Genomic DNA, 19,379 nt, shown 5'->3' with positions numbered 1-19,379 from the left:
GAGGCACCTTGGTGACCTGGACAGTGTTCATAAACAACAGCTCTTGGCAAGAGGCACCTTGGCGACCTGGACAGTGTTCATAAACAACAGCTCTTGGCAAGAGGCACCTTGGTGACCTGGACAGTGTTCATAAAAAAGAGGACCGCAGGAGAAGCAGAGGAGAAGAGTCCTCAGAGGAGGAAAAAAACAGACAAAGGTTGTGAAGAGGTCACAGGTTTCAGATGGTGGTGGTGGTGATTTGGTAGGGGATGGGATGTGTGAAAAACCCATGTTTTGACAAATGGAGACATGAGGAAAAGTGAGAACAGACTATAATTGATTAAAGAGTAAAGTTTTTCCAGCCTGATCCGATGACGTGTCCACTCAAATCCACCTCACTTTATGTACCTCCTTCCCGCTCTCCCACACACATGGAAGCTCACGTTCTCTCCCTCTCTCTCTGTAACCCCCACCTGACAGATGCACACACACCTGCAGCTCGGCGATGGTGATCTTGTGGTAGATCTTCTCCTTGTCGCAGCATTTGTCCTGAGATATGGTGATGTTGGCGAGCGTTGTCTCAAAGTCCAGGATCTGCTGCATCTGGCTCTGCGTGGAGTTCTTATCCCCTCCCAACAGCAGGCCCAGCTCCACCATGTAATCCAGATACGCCTTCAACGCATGGGAGAGGATATAATCAACGTTTTTTCTCATGCAAGTAGAAACAAGTGTCATTAACCACCCACCCACGGGTTCATAATAATGGACTATTCCACCCACCCACGGGTTCATAATAATGGACTATTCCACCCTGACAGCGTTTGTGTGCATTGTGTCACACGATATGATTGATCACGTTTGCAATCTAATTTGTTACAGTACCTAATTTTGACAGCCATGGATAGGCAAAGAACCCACCCTTACTGGCCACCACCCAAACTTTACTCACCTTTTCATTGGCTGTGTTGCCGTCATAGTCCCGCGGGGGGAGGAACAACCCTGATTGGCCCACCTGGCCGAAATACATCAACAGGTGAGCCAACACACTAATCATAAGGGAGAATGAATTGAAGTGTGCAGAGTCCATTCACTTTCACATTTGGCACCTGTTAAAAGCCATTGGATATTTATTCTCAAACAAATGAATCCCGACCTCAGGGGAAACATAACACCTTATTAAAAAAATACTCCTGCACATACCTCTGAACTGCTGATTTGGTTGACGTATGGTTTTGTTCTTACATAAGGAACTGGCTTCATTAAAGTGTTACCAGACTGTTATTCCCAGCACCACAAAGTGACAGTGTGTTGTGCGAGCGTGCATGTGTCTCTGTGCACATGCACAGGCTACATTATACCTAAATGTAGGCCTACAACATTTTACATGCATTTTTATAATCATCTTCTTCGTTACATATGCGTTATTGGACTCGAGGACCAGCAGTGGGGCATTTTGTCCACAAAGAAAAGCCCCAAGTGGGATTCAAACTCACAGTTCTTGTACCTCGTCATCTCCAGGCTTACCACCTTAGTGGATCACACCACCAGTCAGTTATAGCAGTAAGGGGGAAATTACAGCCATTTAAATGTTAAAATATAAACTTCTCATTGTATAATCCTCCTACATTTTTATTCCTGTGAAAGCACATGTCGGGAACGGATAGGCAAAGGCCATGATTTTGGTCACATGAGAAAATGCATCTTTTGAAATGTGTGTAACGCTAGTCGGCTAGGTAACTCAAGGATGCATTATTATACAGGTCCAAAACACCAACAAAGTGTCGTCTTCAATAGGGCGTTGGGTTCTAGCACCTTTAGAGGTCTGTTTTTGAGAATTGTTTTAGACATTAAAAAGGGTACTATGCATTATTTATGCAAAATAATAAGTCAAGAGGTGTGAATACTTTCAGAAGGCACTACATTACTTCATTCCATCATCTCATCACTATAGAGCTGCTGCCTATGCTGACTGACAAAAATCACTATTTTAGTAGTTCTTCAGAGAATAAGGCATCATTTTATGAAAGCTGAATGCCAACTATCAATCACTTAGTGCCTTCAGAAAGTATTCATACCCCTTGACTTATTCCACATTTTGTTGTGTTACAAAGTAGGATTAAAAATTATTTGTCAATTTTGGTCAATACATTGAATATTCTGTCAAAGTGGAAGGAGAATTGCAACATTAATGAAAAATAAAACTAATAGAAACATCCCTTTTTCAGGACCCTGTCTTTCAAAGATCATTTGTAAAAATCCAAATAACTTCAGAGAACTTCTTTGTAAAGGGTTTAAAAACAGTTTCCCATGCTTGTTCAATGAACCATAAACAATTACCTGTGTAACCGTCGTTAAGACACTAACAGCTTACAGATGGTAGGCAATTAAGGTCACAGTTATGAAAACTTAGGACACTAAAGAGGGCTTTCTACTGACTCGGTAAAACACAAAATGAGGGCCCAGGGTCCCTGCTCATCTGCTTGAACGTGCCTTAGGCATGCTGCAAGGAGGCATGAGGACTGAGGATGTGGCCAGGGCAATAAATTGCAATGTCCGTACTGTGAGACGCCTAAGACAGCGCTACAGGGAGACAGGACGGACAGCTGATCGTCCTCGCAGTGGCAGATCACGTGTAACACCTGCACAGGATCGGTACATCTGAACATCACAACTGCGGGACAGGTACAAGATGTCAACAATAACTGCCGAGTTACACCAGGAACACGCAATCCCTCCATCAGTGCTCAGACTGTCTGCAATAGAATGAGAGAGGCTGGACTGAGGGATTGTAGGCCTGTTGTAAGGCAGGTCCTCACTAGACAGTACTGGCAACAACGTCGCCTAAAGGCACAAACCCACCGTCGCTGGACCAGACAGGACTGACAAAAAGTGCCCTTCTCTGACAAGTCGCGTTTTTTTCTCACCAGGGGTGATGGTCGGATTTGCATTTATCATCGAAGGAATGACCGTTACACCGAGGCCTGTGCTCTGGAGGGGGATCGATTTGAAGGTGGAGGGTCCGTCATGGTCTGCGGCGGTGTGTCACAGCATCATCGGTCTGAGCTTGTTGTCATTGCAGGCAACGGACAGCGTTGAAACATCCTCCTACCTCACGCGGTACCCTTCCTGCAGGCTCATCCTGACATGACCCTCCAGCATGACAATGCCACCAGCCATACTGCTCGTTCTGTTCGTGATTTCCTGCAAGACAGGAATGTCATTGTTCTGCCATGGCCAGCGAAGAGCCCGGATCTCAATCCCATTGAACACGTCTGGGAGCTGTTGGATCAGAGGGTGAGGGCTAGGGCCATTCCCCCTAGAAATGTCATGGAACTTGCATGTGCCTTGGTGGAAGAGTGGTGCAGTCCATGAGGAGGAGATGCACTGCACTACTTAATGCAGCTGGTGGCCACACCAGATACTGACTGTTACTTTAGATTTTTACCCCCCCCCTTTGTTCAGGGACAAATTATTCCATTTCTGTTAGTCACATATCTGTGGAACTTGTTCAGTTTATGTCTCAGTTGTTGAATCTTATGTTCATATAAATATTTACACATGTTAAGTTTGCTGAAAATAAACGCAGTTGACAGTGAGAGGAAGTTTCTATTTTGCTGAGTTTATCTTGATTAGATTTGTATTCCTCTAGGGTTTTGTCTGTGCTTAGCTCCATCCCGTTTATTTTTTATCAGGAAAAACTCCCCAGTCTTTAACGATTACAAGAAAACCCATAACATGGATGTAGCCACCACTATATTTGAGAATATGGAGTGGTATTCAGTAATGTGTTGTATTTGCCCCAAACATAACACTTTGTATTCAGGACATTTTTATTTTAAAGTATTACTTTAGTGCCTTGTTGCAAACAGGACGCATGTTTTGTACAGGCTTCCTTCTTTTCGCTCTCAATTAGTGTTGTGGAGTAAAATACAATGTTGTTGAACCATCTAGAGTTCTCTGTTTTAAAGTCACCTCGTGGTGAAATCCCTGAGCTGTTTCCTTCCTCACCGGCAACTGAGTTAGGAATAATGCCTGTATCTTTGTAGTGACTGAGTGTATTGATACACCATCCCAAAAGTGTCAATTATAACTTCACCATGCTCAAATGGATATTCAAATGTCTGCTTTTTTACCCATCTACTAATAGGTGCCCTTCTTTGCAAGGCATTGGAAAACCTCCCGGGTCTTTGTGGTTGAATCTGTTTGAAATGTACTGATCGGCTGAAAGATAATTCTATGTGTGGGGTACAGAGATGAGAGATGAGTCCATGCAACTTATGCGACTAGTTAAGTAAATTTAAGGAACTGTATTTAGGCTTGCCATAACGAAGGGATTAACAGTTATTGACTCAAGACAGTTCAGCTTGACATTTTCTATTCGTCAACATTTTAAAAACATAATTTCACTTTGACATTCTAGGGTATTGTGTGTAGGCCACTGACAAAAATTAAATCTACATTTTATATATTTTCAATTCAGGCTGTAACAACAAAATGTGGAAGAAGTCCAGGGGTGTGAGTACTTTCTGAAGGCACTGTAGCTCATGGGTTTTCAGGTAGAGAGACCCTGCAAAGCAGCTGTTCTTTATCCTTCTTGATCGTGCATTCTCTTCTCTCCGTCTCCGGACAATTAGACACGCAATGGATTATGGTCATTGTTGTTAATTACCACATTTTCTGCACTAAACTATGTAGAATATTGGCATGTTGGAAACTACAAATTCCTACTACATCGCACAGTTCAGGCTTGACCTGATTTATCTATGGAGAAACTACAGTGAGAAAATGTGCATTGAGCTCACAGAAGAAAAAGGAATTAAATGAAATTTAAATAATTTAAACAAATGTCGGTCAATTAGTTGTTTAAAAACCGAACAATAACAAAAATGTTGGTTAATCGCTCAGCACTAGCCTTTGGCCACCAAAAGCTGCCAGAACAGCTTCAATGCGCCATGGTATAGATTCTACATGTGTCTGGAACTCTATTGGGGGACGCGGCACCATTCTTACAAGAGAAATTCCATAACTTGGTGTTTTGTTGATGGTGGAGAATGCCGTCTCAGGCGCCGTCTCAGTGTTCAAATGGGTTAAGATCTGGTGACACACACACACACTTTAAACCCCTATGCTCCCTTTAGACCCCTTTTTCAAAGTCACAGATCTCTTCTTCTAGCCATAATAATGAGCAACTGGGCATTTTTATACATGACCCTAAGCATGATGGGATGTTAATTGCTTAACTCAGGAACCACACCTGTGTGGAAGCACCTGCTTTCAAAATACTTTGCATCCTTCATTTACTCAAGTGGGCCTTCTCTGGTCTCTCCTCCTCCCGAGGTCTGAGACGCCGAAGCCTCCCACCATTAGCTCTGACAAATTGAAAACTCTAGTCATTGGCGACACCATTACCCTCAGTATTAGACTTAAAACGAATCATCCAGCAATCATACACTGTTTACCAGGGGGCAGGGCTACTGACGTTAAGGCTAATCTGAAGATGGTGCTGGCTAAAACTGGCGAGAGTATAGGGATATTGTTATCCACGTTGGCACCAACAATGTTAGGATGAAATGGTCACCAAGCGCAACATAGATTCAGTGTGTAAATCAGCTAGAAAGATGTGTCGGCATCGAGAAATTGTGTCTGGCCCCCTCCCAGTTAGGGCCAGTGATGAGCTCTACAGCAGAGTTTCACAACTCAATCGCTGGTTGAAAATTGTTTTCTGCCCCTCCCAAAAGATAGAATTTGTGAATAATTGGCTCTCTTTCTGGGACTCACCCACAAACAGGATCAAGCCTGGCCTGCTGAGGAGTGAAGGACTCCATCCCAGCTGGAGGGGTGCTCTCATCTTATCTACGGACATAGACAGGGCTCTAACTCCCCTAGCTCCACAATGAGATAGCAAACCTGCCAGCTTAGAGGTCTGCCACTAGCACAGTCAGTGTAGTCAGCTCAGCTATCCCCCATTGAGACCGTGTCTGTGCCTCGATCTAGGTTGGGCAAAACTAAACATGGCGGTGTTCGCCTTAGCTTTCTCACTGGAATAAAGAATTCCTCCATTCCTGTCATTATTGAAAGGGATTGTGATCTCTCACATCTCAAAATAGGGCTACTTAATGTTAGAGCCCTCACTTCCAAGGCAGTTATAGTCAATGAACTGATCATGATGTGATTGGCCTAACTGAAACATGGCTTAAGCCTGATGAATTTACTGTGTTAAATGAGGCCTCACCTCCTGGTTACACTAGTGACCATATCCCCCGTGCATCCCGCAAAGGCAGAGGTGTTGCTAACATTTACTATAGCAAATTTATATTTACACACAAAAACGACTGCGTTTTCATCTTTTGAGCTTCTAGTCATGAAATCTATGCAGCCTATTCAATCACTTTTTATAGTTACTGTTTACAGGCCTCCTGGGCCATATACAGCGTTCCTCACTGAATTCCTATCGGACCTTGTGGTCATGGCAGATAATATTCACATTTTTGGTGACTTTAATATTCACATGGAAAAGTCCACAAACCCACTCCAAAAGGCTTTCGGAGTCATCATCGACTCGGTGAGTTTTGTCCAACATGTCTCCGGATCTACTCACTGCCACAGTCATACTCTGGACCTAGTTTTGTCCCGTGGAATAAATGTTGTGGATCTTAATGTTTTTCCTCATAATCCTGGACTATCAGACCACCATTTCATTACTTTTGCAATTGCAACAAATAATCTGCTCAGACCCCAACGAAGGATCATCAAAAGCCGTGCTATAAATTCTCGGACAACCCAAAGATTCCTAGATGCCCTTCCAGACTCCCTCCACCTACCCAAGGACATCAGAGTACAAAAATCAGTTAACCACCTAACTGAGGAACTCAATTTAACCTTACGTAATATCCTAGATGCAGTCGCAACCCTAAAAACAAACTAGCTCCCTGGAATATAGAAAATACCCCAGCTTTGAAGCAAGCTTCCAGAAAATTGGAACGGAAGTCTCCTGACTAGCTTGGAAAGACAGTAACGTGCAATAGCGAAGAGCCCTCACTGCTGCTCGATCATCCTATTTTTCCAACTTAATTGAGGAAAATAAGAACAATCCAAAATGTATTTTTGATACTGTCACAAAGCTAACTAAAAAGCAGCATTCCCCAAGAAAGGATGGCTTTCACTTCAGCAGTGATAAATTCATGAAATTCCATGCCGTCCCTAAGAGGGGTGCATCACTTGAGTGGGTTGAGTCACTGACATGATCTTCCTGTCCGGTTAGGCGCCCCCCCCTTGGGTTTGTGCCATGGGGGAGATGTTCGTGGGCTATACTCGGCCTTGTCTCAGGATGATAAATTGGTGGTTGAAGATATCCCTCTAGTGGTGTAGGGGCTATGCTTTGGCAACGTGGGTGGGGTTATATCGTGCCTGTTTGGCCCAGTCCGGGGGTATCGTCAGACGGGGCCACAGTGTCTCCCAACCCCTCCCCTCTCAGCCTCCAGTATTTATGCTGCAGTAGTTTGTGTTGGGGGGCTAGGATCAATCTGTTATATCTGGAGTATTTCTCCTGTGTGAATCTCTCTCGCTCTCCTGGCCTGATGACTCCTTGCTGTCCCCAGTCCACCTGGCTACTGTTCTGCCTGCGACTATGGAACCCTGACATGTTCACCAGACGTGCTACCTGTCCCAGGCCTGCTGTTTTCAACTCTCTAGAGACAGCAGGATCTGTAGAGATACTCTGAATGATCAGCTATGACAAGCCAACTGACATTTACTTCTGAGGTGCTGACCTGTCGCACCCTCTACAACCACTGTGATTATTATTATTTGACCCTGCTGGTCATCTATGAACATTTGAACATTTTCGGCCATGATCTGTTAATCTCCACCCGGCATAGCCAGAAGAAGACTGGCCACCCCTCAGAGCCTGGTTTCTTCCTAGGTTCCGGGCTTTCTAGGAACTTTTTCCTAGCCACCGTGCTTCTACACCTGCATTGCTTGCTGTTTGGGGTTTTAGGCTGGGTTTCTGTACAGCACTTTGAGATATCAGCTGATGTAAGAAGGGCTTTATAAAAATAAAAAAAGAGTTCCTTTATTTTGGCAGCTACATGTATATTGGCACACTTACCCTATTGTTACAGACCAAGGGTAACAAAGTCAACCTTGAAGTTGGCCAAGTTGACCTGTTAAATGTGACTTGATGGTGGCTCTACCGTTTAACATCTCCGATAGGTTGATTTGTTATTTTGTTACTGGACATAAAATGACTCGTGGTAGCAGGGTGGCTATTTGTGCCAGGATTTCCTATGAGAAAACCTAGGAGCTAGCCACTTTAGACCAAAGGTCTAAACCTCCAGTCTAAGCACAAGTTTGCAAGTATGGACCCACACTGTATAGCCTGGAAACATGTGCCACAGCCCGCAGGCCCAGAGAGTAAATCAAGTACACATACATATAGGCTTACAGGTGGCTAGCTCAGATAACCGCGTCTGCAGCCGGTGACTGTCAAGCAATTAACTTCCGGTCTCAAGGTAATTGACCATTAATGAACAAACACATTCAGCATCTTCTGGCTTCCACACACAGCCTACAAGTCACTAATGCAGGACTTTGGAACATCTACATTTCAACGTATCATACATCTATATAATATAGCCTGCTCCATCACAATAAATCCATTATATATTTATTTTAGACAGGTCTAAAGAAACATGATATAAAGAAAATGTAGTCTATTTCAGAAGAACAGAACAGCATACTCTGAGTTGTCCTTATGTTTGGCCCTGATCTGAATGTGGGCTACAAGAGTTCATGTAGCTGGCAAGATTTGCTTAGAATTTTATAGTATGAAGAATATAAGTGAACAAAGCTGAATAACATAGAAAGGATATTTTCTCCAAAATTATGAGGGAGTGCGCACATGTGGCTATTCTGTGTTGAGCGATTAACAAATCGTTCAACACAAATCACATTTTTTCCTTCATATTACCTTTATTTAACCAGGTAAACCAGTTGAGAACAAGTTCTCATTTAGACTGCGACCTGACCAAGATAAAGCAAACCAGTGCAACAATAACAACAGAGTTACAAACAAACGTAGAGTCAATATAGCGTGTGCAAATGTAGAAGATTAGGAAGGCAATAAACACGCTATAGAGGTGAAATAATTACAATTTAGCATTAACACTGGAGTGATAGATTTGCAGATGATGATGTGCAAGTAGAGATACTGGGGTGCAAAAGAGCAAGAAGATAAATAACAATACGGGGATGAGGTAGTTGGGTAGTGCTATTTACAGATTGGCTGTGTACAGGTACGGTGATCGGTAAGGAGCTCAGATAGCTGATGCTTAAAGTTAGAGGGAGATATAAGTCTCCAGCTTCAGTGATTTTTTGCATTTCGTTCCAGTCGTTAGCAGCAGAGAACTGGAAGGAAAGGCGGCCAATGGAAGTATTGGCTGTGGGGATGACCAGCGAGATATACTTGCTGGAGCGCGTGCTACGGGTGGGTGTTGCCATGGTGACCAGTGAGCTGAGATAAGGCGGGGCTTTACCTAGCAAAGACTTATAGATGACCCAGAGCCAGTGGGTTTGGCGACAAATATGTAGCGAGGGACAGCCAACGAGAGCGTACAGGTCGTAGTGGCAGGTAGTATATGGGGCTTTGGTGACAAAACAGATGGCACTGTGATAGACTGCATCCAATTTGTTGAGTAGAGTGTTGGAGGCTATTTTGTAAATGACATCACCAAAGTCAAGGATCGGTAGGATAGTCAGTTTTACGAGGGTATGTTTGGCAGCATGAGTGAAGGAGGCTTTGTTGCGAAATAGGAAGCCGATTCTAGATTTCATTTTGGACTGGAGATGCTTAATGTGAGTCGAAGGAGAGTTTACAGTCTAACCAGACACCTAGGTATTTGTAGTTGTCCACATATTCTACGTCAGAACAGTCCAGAGTAGTGATGCTACTCGGGCAGTCGGGTGCGGGCATCGATCGGTTGAAAAGCACACATTTAGTTTTACTAGCATTTTAAAACAGTTGGAAGCCAAGGAAGAAGTGTTGTATTGCATTAAAGCTCGCCTGGAGGTTTGTTAACACAGTCTCCAAAGAACGGCCAGATGTATACAGAATGGTGATCAGAGAATCACCAGCAGCAAGAGCGACATCATTGATCTATACAGAGAAAAGAGCCGGACCGAGAATTGAACCCTGCGGCACCCCCATAGAGACTACCAGAGGTCCGGACAACAGGCCCTCCGATTTGACACACTGAACTCTATCTGAGAAGTAGTTGGTGAACCAGGCGAGGCAGTCATTTGAGTCTGCCGATAAGAATACAGTGATTGACGAGTCGAAAGCCTTTGCCAGGTTGATGAAGACGGCTGCACAGTACTTTCTTTTATCGATGCCGGTTATGATATAATTTAGGACCTTGAGCGTGGTTGAGGTGCACCCATGACCAGCTCGGAAGCCAGATTGCATAGTGGAGAAGGTACGGTGGGATTCAAAATGGTCGGTGATCTGTTAACTTGGCTTTTGAAGATTTTAGAAAGGTAGGGCAGGATGGATGTAGGTCTATAACAATGTAACTTTAGCTGCGATTCCAACGGAGTATATGTTCTGATTTTTAATACATTATAAGGCTGCATGATCCGACTAATTATGATTTGAAGAAAGTCGCATGAAAGGCTCTGCTTTGTTTTTTCAAAGGCTGTCACACTTTATCACTCCCATTCACAAATGTAAAATAATAATAATAATCACATTTCCCAGCGGCATCCCCTTTATGTGGCTGTAATGCCCACTAAAAAAATCCATGCCTTTTGCAGGAAAGTGGCCATTGTGCCCTTGGGCTGAATATAATAATTATAATTCCCTTCTCCCGGCTGGGCGCTCCAAAGCACCTGGCACTCATATTGCTCTCCATCATATGACAGGTCTTTCTAACAGGCTACAATTGAAGACCAATACACCGGGGATGCAACTGCGCGCGCCCTTAAAACCAATTTCAAGGTGCATATTGAAGATATTGGAAGAACTGTACACATTTACTTCATGTCAGCCAACAAGATGAGCAGGCCAAACGAACAGCAAAAGCATGTCAATCTAATCTCTTCCATAGTACAAATGTTGACTTATTCTGTGCGAGAAATAAATATTCCAAACCGTCTGGGACAGCTGTGGGATGCAATAGATCCTAAATTAATACAACCATTAGCATAAAAAATATATATAAGTAATGACGCAACAGATCAGAAAGTTTATCGACATTAAGCTAAACGATTAGGCCATTTCTTCAAATTATAAGCTCAGCAATGCACACATGCTATACACGCAAATATTCCATTAGCAGGACAACACCGTTCTCAAAAGTGACCGCAGATGCGATTATTGCTTTCATTATAAAAGGTGCATTTTTATGGTGAAAATTATCTTCCCCAAACTTGAAACTCACTGCATATGTAGGCCAGGTAGGCTCTACACCCTGCTTATGTAGGCCAGGTAGGCTCTACACCCTGCTTATGTAGGCCAGGTAGGCTCTACACCCTGCTTATGTAGGCCAGGTAGGCTCTACACCCTGCTTATGTAGGCCAGGTAGGCTCTACACCCTGCTTATGTAGGCCAGGTAGGCTCTACACAGGTTGTAAAGTGGATGAACATGCTTCATTTTAAGAAGTTATTTGTCCACTTCAGTTGTGATACAAACCATATAAAAACATATAGGCCTATTGGCTAGGCTCCATGAGGTGTGCGACTATGATCTGAAAAAGGTTTTTTTAAAGGCATTTTCTTGCCTTAAAGCTGGGCATCATTCACAAGAGATAATATACTCATAGGGGCGGCGGGGTAGCCTAGTGGTTAGAACGTTGGGCTAGTAACCGAAAGGTTGCAAGTTCAAATCCCCAAGCTGACAAGGTCGTTCTGCCCCTGAACAAGGCAGTTAACCCACTGTTCCTAGGCCGTCATTGAAAATGAGAATTTGTTCTTAACTGATTTGCCTAGTTAAATAAAGGTTAAATAAAATAGGAGATGGGCTAATATTGTCACCCATCAGACTATTCTTGATTTAATCTGGTCTTTACATATACTAAATAATATATATATGTCTGAAATTGGTTTTGATTTAGAATGCACCTGTCTCGAAACAGGGAGAGGGGGAAAAATCCAACTGGAGGATGCTTTCCCCATGGTTCATTTTCATGCCAGCCAGGTAGGCTACACTCCTGTTGTAAAAATAAACAATGTGCTTAATATTAGGAAAGATGAGAAATAAATGTAGTAGGCCAAGCCTATAGAAAGCTGATGGGATCCTTCTTTTAATTAACCTCTTGAGCTTAGGGGGGCGCTATTTCATTTTTGGATAAAAAGACGTTCCCGTTTTAAGCACAATATATCGTCACAAAAAGATGCTCGACTATGCATGGAATTGGTAGCTTTGGAAAGAAGACACTCTGACGTTTCCAGAACTGCAAAGATTTTCACTGTGAGTGCCCCAGAACTCATGCTACAGGCGAAACCAAGATGTTTCTGCAACCAGGAAATGAACATGATTTCTGAGGCTCCGGTTTGCATCATCTCCTTATATGGCTGTGAATGCGACAGGAATGAGCCTACCCTTTCTATCGTTTCCCCAAGGGGTCTGGAGCATTGTGACGTATTTGCAGGCATATCATTGGAAGATTGACCATAAGAGACTACATTTTCCAAGTGTCCGCACGGTGTCCTGCGTGGAAATTGGTGCGCAAAACTCAGCTGCTGGTATTTTTCCATGGGATTCTGAGAAAAACCATGCTTCCACGAACGGCATATCAATGAAGAGATATGTGAAAAAACACCTTGAGGATTGATTCAAATAACGTTTGCCATGTTTCGGTCGATATTATGGAGTTAATTCGGAAAAAAGTTCGACGTTTTGGTGACTGAATTTTCGGTTCGTTTCGGTAGCCAAATGTGTAGTAACAAAACGGAGCGATTTGTCCTACACAAAGAATCTTTCAGGAAAAACTGGACATCTGCTATGTAACTGAGAGTCTCCTCATTGAAACATCTGAAGTTCTTCAAAAGGTAAATTATTTTATTTGATTCCTTTGCTGGTTTTTGTGAAAATGTTATGTGCTAAATGCTACGCTAAGTGCTAAGGTAGCCATCAACACATGGTTCAAAAGCATATTTTGAAAATCTGAGATGACAGTGTTGTTAAGAAAAGGCATATTTATTTCATTTCATTTGCGATTTTTAGAAATCGTTAACGTTGCGTTATGGTAATGAGCCTGAGGGTGTAGTCACGCTCCCGGATCCGGTATCGGTAGGTTCAAGAAGTTAAAAGGCCATCACTCTGTTTTCTCAGGCAAGTCAATAGCCTATAGAAATGTAGCGTAACATGAGGTCATGAAGTGATTGATTAGATTTTCGATTAGATTTTCATTGATGTCAGACTGATTAGAGCTACAATGGAATGCTGAGGACCAGGCAGTTAGCACGTTTGGTAAGCTACTAATGACCACCAGCAGCATCAGAGCTTGGAGAAGCCTATTTACCGTGACTAATTGGTCACATGGAATTTGACTATAGTTATGACTTGTGACTGCCAGTATGGCAGTAATACGGTCATTGTAACAGCCTTATGCATGCATGCCTATGTGTGTGTGTGTGTGTGTGTGCTAGCCCATGTCTTTTCATTTAAAATAGACCCAGAGCAACTGACCTGGATGACGTTGCTATTGGAATTCTTGGGGTCCACACGGACTCTGACTGTGAAGAAGGGATGGGCGCGGTAGGGGCCCGACACGGTCTTCAGCACCTCCATGAAGTTGTCCTTCTCCCAGGGCCCAGTGATGCTCCAGCCCCCTGTCTGAACACACACAGACCAAACAGAGGGACAACAAGTTCAGAGGCACAGATAAATGTATTACCTTTGGTCAGTTTTGCATTTTCCCCCACTAAGGTGAGGGGAACTGATTCCTAGATCGGTACCAGTGGAGGCTGGTGGGAGGAGCTATAGGAGGATGGGCTCATTGTAATGGCTGGAATGGAATAAATGGAACGGGATCAAATACATCAAACATATGGGAACACCGTTTGACTCCGTTCCATTTATTCCATTGTCTGCGTTCTGCTAGTTCTAATTGTTTGCTTCTGTTCCACAGTGGTGTTTGAAACTCGCCTGGGTTGTGCATTTTATCAATTTTTACTCATTTTTCATGCATTTTACATAGGTAGTCCTAATCCCTCAGTCGTTAGTTCTACCAGTAGTAATTACTGTAGCAACAGCATAATCCCATTCATATGCTATGCTATGTATGCTAGTATAACAATGTTTTAGTGTGTTACATGAATAAGCAGGCATCATCTCTGATATGACTTGTATTCACAATGTTCTATATATAACTTCAAAGCTATCATGATCCCATGTCTTGTGCCCAACTTCATCCTCCTTATTTGGATTTTACAATGTTGGGGTGCAGTCCAATATTAGAAGCTATCTCATTGGCGTGATTACGGCGGAGTGTAGATTTTAATTTACCAAGATGGCAAGTTCATCTTGCCTTAGCGAAATAAGAGAAATAAGCCTACACATTATTCTGAGAAGCATCTTAGTAGAGTGCAATTATAGCAGTGTAGTTGGGTAGAATATTTAAATTTACAAAGATGGCAGGTTAATCTTGCCAAGGGCTGTGGCGGTAACAAAATGTAGTCAGCCGGTGATTGTCAAGTAAGTAACTGTCGGCCTCACGGTAATTGACCGTTAATTAACAAACACATGTAGCATCTCCTGGCTTCCACACAGCCTACAAGTCACTGATCCAGACCTTTGGAACATCTACAGCCTAATAAATCCATGTACTATAGCCTACACCTTCACAAAAATTCCATTATTTTAGACAGGTCAAAAGAAGCATGATATGAAGAAAATGTAGTCTGTTCGGTCCCGATCTGGCTATTTTAAATGGCCGTGGGCTACACTAGTTCATTTAGCAGACAAGATATGCTTAGAATTCCGTGGCATTTTATAGTATGAAGAATACATAAAATAGAAAGGATATTTTCTCCAAACGATCTGAGGGAATGCACACATGCAGATATTCTGTATTGAGCGGTTAACAAAGAAATAGGTAGTTCTATATGCTTAATTTAGAGTTATTTATGGAACTTTAGTTGTGATACAAACGTTGAGCTCAATGTTTTGATTGTTAATACATTATAAGGCTGCATGATCTGACTAATGAGTCGCTTAAAAAGGCATGAGCTCTGCTTTTTTTGCGCAGGCTGTACACACTACATCAGTCTCTCATTCACAATGTGACAAGCACTTGATAATGCCTAGAATTTCCCAGCAGCATCCCCTGGGAAATTGTGTGGCTGTAATCCACCCTAAAAGAATCCGTGGTCCTTGTGCCCTTCTCACTGCACTCAATCACCTCACTCACATGGCTCTCTCACAGGCTACAAGTGAAGACCGACACGTCGGGGACACAACTGCGCACGTCCTTATCCAATTCCAAGATGCATATTGAAAGAACTGTCCACATTTACTTTTGGTCAGCCAACATGATAAGTAGGCCTAACAAACAGCAAAAGCACTAGCCCATGCCAATCTACTATCCCCCATAGTGCAAAAGTGAACCTATTCTGTGTGAGAAATAAATATTCCAACCATAGTCTGGGACAGTTGTGGGATGCAATTGATCCCAAATTAATACAACCACTAATATCAAAAAGGCTCTACACCCCTTGTAAAGTGGATTAAGGTGATTCATTTTAAGCAGTTATTTGGCCACTTTAGTTGTTATAGTTGTGATACGCTGCTGCTACTCTCTGTTTATCATATATGCATAGTTATTTTAACTATACACTATGTACATACTGCCTCAATTGGGCCGACCAACCAGTGCTCCCGCACATTGGCTAACCGGGCTATCTGCATTGTGTCCCGCCACCCGCCAACCCCTCTTTTACGCTACTGCTACTCTCTGTTCATCATATATGCATAGTCACTACTGTATAAAGCCTGTCTTTTTACTGTTTTATTTCTTAACCTACCCATTGTTCACCTAATACCTTTTTTGCACTATTGGTTAGAGCCTAAGCATTTCACTGTATTCGTGTTGTATTTGGTGCACGTGACAAACAAACTTTGATTTGATACAATCCTTATCAGAACATATAGGTCCATGGGCTAGGCTACATGAGGTGTGAAACTATGATATAAAAACGTCACCCCCCCCCAAAAAGACATTGTTTCTTATGCTGGGCATCATCCACAGGTGATAATATATCATTCAGAAGTGATAGGCTAATATTGTCACCCATCAGACTATTCTTGATTTAATTTGGTCTTTACATATACTAAATAATATATGTGTGACATCTGTTCGGATTTAGAATGGACTACTATCAAAACAGGGGCAGCGGGGAAAATGACATGTCGTCTATGCACTTAGAAAATGACATGTCGTCTATGCACTTAGAAAATGACATGTCGTCTATGCACTTAGAAAATGACATGTCGTCTATGTGTGACATCTGTTCGGATTTAGAATGCACTACTATCAAAACAGGGGCAGCGGGGAAAATGACATGTCGTCTATGCACTTAGAAAATGACATGTCGTCTATGCACTTAGAAAATGACATGTCGTCTATGCACTTAGAAAATGACATGTCGTCTATGTGTGACATCTGTTCGGATTTAGAATGCACTACTATCAAAACAGGGGCAGCGGGGAAAATGACATGTCATCTATGCACTTAGAAAATGGAGGAAGCGTTCTCGTGGTTAATTTGTGTGTAGGCTCCTGTTGTAAATATAAGCAATGTGTTTAACCCTTTGATGCGTATGATCACATATTTGTGATCATTGAAGAGTGGTTCCTGCAGCGTACGATCACGCATGATGCACAAATGTATCTAAACAGCATTGTCGGAAAAGCATCTGTTTTGTACTGATGGGGAAGAAAGGTCTTCAAATGTATTCCTCAAATTCACCTTTTATTTAAAAAATGCGAACTTCATCATTCAAACTAGAGGTCGACCGATTAATCGGATGGCCAAATAATTAGGGCCGATTTCAAGTTGTCACAACAATTTTTTTTTAAATGTACACCTTTATTTAACTAGGCAAGTCAGTTAAGAACACATTCTTATTTACAATGACGGCCTAGGAACGGTGGGTTAACTGCCTTGTTCAGGGGAGGATGACAGATTTTTACCTTGTCAGCTCTGGGATTCAATCTTGCAACCTTACGATTAACTAGTCCAACGCTCTAACCACTTGCCTCTCATTGCACTCCACGAGGAGCCTGCCTGTTACGCGAATGCAGTAAGAAGCCAAAGTAAGTTGCTAGCTAGCATTAAACTTATCTTGTAAAAAACAATCATAATCACTAGTTAAATACATATTTGGTTGATGATATTACTAGTTTATCTAGCGTGTCCTGTGTTGCATATAATTGATGCGGTGCGCATTCGCGAAAAAGGACTGTCGTTGCTCCAACGTGTACCTAACCATAAACATCAATGCCTTTCTTAAAATCAATACACAAGTAAATATTTTTAAACCTGCATATTTAGTTAATATTGCCTGCTAACATGAATTTCTTTTAACTAGGAAAAATTGTGTCACTTCTCTTGCAACAGAGTCAGGGTATATGCAGCAGTTTGGGCCGCCTGGCTCGTTGCGAACTAGTTTGCCAGTTATTATGACCTAACATTGAAGGTTGTGCAATGCAACAGGAATATTTAGACTTATGGATGCCACCGTTAGATAAAACACGGAACGGTTTCGTATTTCACTGAAAGAATAAATGTTTTGTTTTCAAGATGATAGTTTCCGGATTCGACCATATTAATGACCTACGGCTCGTATTTCTGTGTGTTATTATGTTATAATTAAGTCTAAGATTTGATAGAGCAGTCTGACTGAGCGATGGTAGGCACCAGAAGGCTCGTAAGCATTCATTCAAACAGCACTTTCGTGCGATGCTTCAAGCATTGCGCTGTTTATGACTTCAAGCCTATCAACTCCCGAGATTAGGCTGGTGTAACCGATGTGAAATGTCTAGCTAGTTAGCGGGGTGCACTAATAGCGTGTCAAACATCACTCGCTCTGAGACTTGGAGTAGATGTTCCCCTTGCTCTGCATGGATAACGCTGCTTCGAGGGTGGCTGTTGTCATTGTGTTCCTGGTTCGAGCCCAGGTAGGAGTATGGAGAGGGACGGAAGCTATACTGTTACACTGGGAATACTAAAGTGCCTATAAGAACATCCAATAGTCAAAGGTATATGAAATACAAATGGTATAGAGAGAAATAGTCCTATAATAATTACAACCTAAAACTTCTTACCTGGGAATATTGAAGACTCATGTTAAAAGGAACCACCATCTTTCATATGTTCTCATGTTCTGAGCAAGGAACTGAAACGTTAGCTTTCTTACATAGCATTTTTTGCACTTTTACTTTCTTCTCCAACACTATGTTTTTGCATTATTTAAACCAAATTAAAACATGTTTCATCATTTATTTGAGGCTAAATTGATTTTGTTGTATTTTATTAAGTTAAATAAGTGTTCATTCAGTATTGTTGTAATTGTCATTATTACAAATATATAAATATATAAAATGTTTTAAAAAATACAAATAAAATAAATAAAAATCGTCCAGATTTATTGGCATCGGCTTTTTTTGGTCCTCCAATAAATCGGTGTCGGCGTTGAAAATCATAATCGGTCGACCTCTAATCCAAACATAACACGGAACACATCCACAGCTACTCATTCCATAAACCAGTCTAAATACCAGGTTGCACTGACAAAGCAGTTACTGACCTAACAGCTAGACTTGTTTACAATGTACGACATCTCTGGTGAGCACAAGGGAGAAATGAAATATTGTTTCGAAAAGAGATGGGTGTCAGCTAAGCTAACAGTATAGATCATGGGTGGGCAACTCCAGTCCGAGGGCCTGATTGGTGGCACACTTGTTCTCCATCCCTAACAAACACAGCTGATTAATCAAATGGCATTCGAAAGTGAAGATCAGGTGATTATTGGAGTCAGGTGTGTTAGCTGGCGCTGGGTCAAAACTGTGACACCAATCAGGCCCTCGAGGACTGGAATTGCCCACCCCTGGTATAGAAGGGATGCGATAAGAGGGTTTGTGACAAAGTAGGAGGGGCTCCTAGATTCAAACCCATGTGGTCACGAGCATAATGTGTTAATGACATTGAATCATGGAGTACGTGGTTGTCTCCCAAGAATATCTCCTTTCTCATGAAGTGTGCACTCGTTCATTACTCCCCACTAATGTAAAAGCACTGGATTGGTGTATGCATAAAAGAGGGAGTTTCTATTTACCATTTCCTTTCAAATCCGTGAAGGGTACACACTTTGGCAGAAAGCGGAGATCATTAGGAGGTAACCT

At 42.3% G+C, this 19,379-nt stretch overlaps 1 protein-coding gene across 2 annotated transcripts in view; it reads right to left on the bottom strand.

Annotated features, from left to right (window-relative positions):
• The window catches only part of LOC109874170 (endothelin-converting enzyme 2-like), a 62,801-nt gene that overhangs the window by 25,157 nt on the left and 18,265 nt on the right, over nucleotides 1-19,379 (bottom strand). For both annotated transcript variants that reach the window (XM_031809151.1, XM_031809152.1), the window contains exons 5-7: nucleotides 13,665-13,811; nucleotides 929-991; nucleotides 472-651 (exon numbers count right to left, since the gene is read on the bottom strand). In XM_031809151.1, coding sequence (XP_031665011.1) covers nucleotides 472-651; nucleotides 929-991; nucleotides 13,665-13,811 — 390 coding nt within the window. The remainder of the gene's footprint in view (nucleotides 1-471; nucleotides 652-928; nucleotides 992-13,664; nucleotides 13,812-19,379) is intronic.

The sequence above is a fragment of the Oncorhynchus kisutch genome, linkage group LG29, assembly GCF_002021735.2.
Source record: "Oncorhynchus kisutch isolate 150728-3 linkage group LG29, Okis_V2, whole genome shotgun sequence".
NCBI classification, from domain to species: domain Eukaryota; kingdom Metazoa; phylum Chordata; class Actinopteri; order Salmoniformes; family Salmonidae; genus Oncorhynchus; species Oncorhynchus kisutch.
The sequence above is the reverse complement of the archived record's forward strand: the minus strand, read 5'-3'. Positions and strand labels throughout refer to the sequence as shown.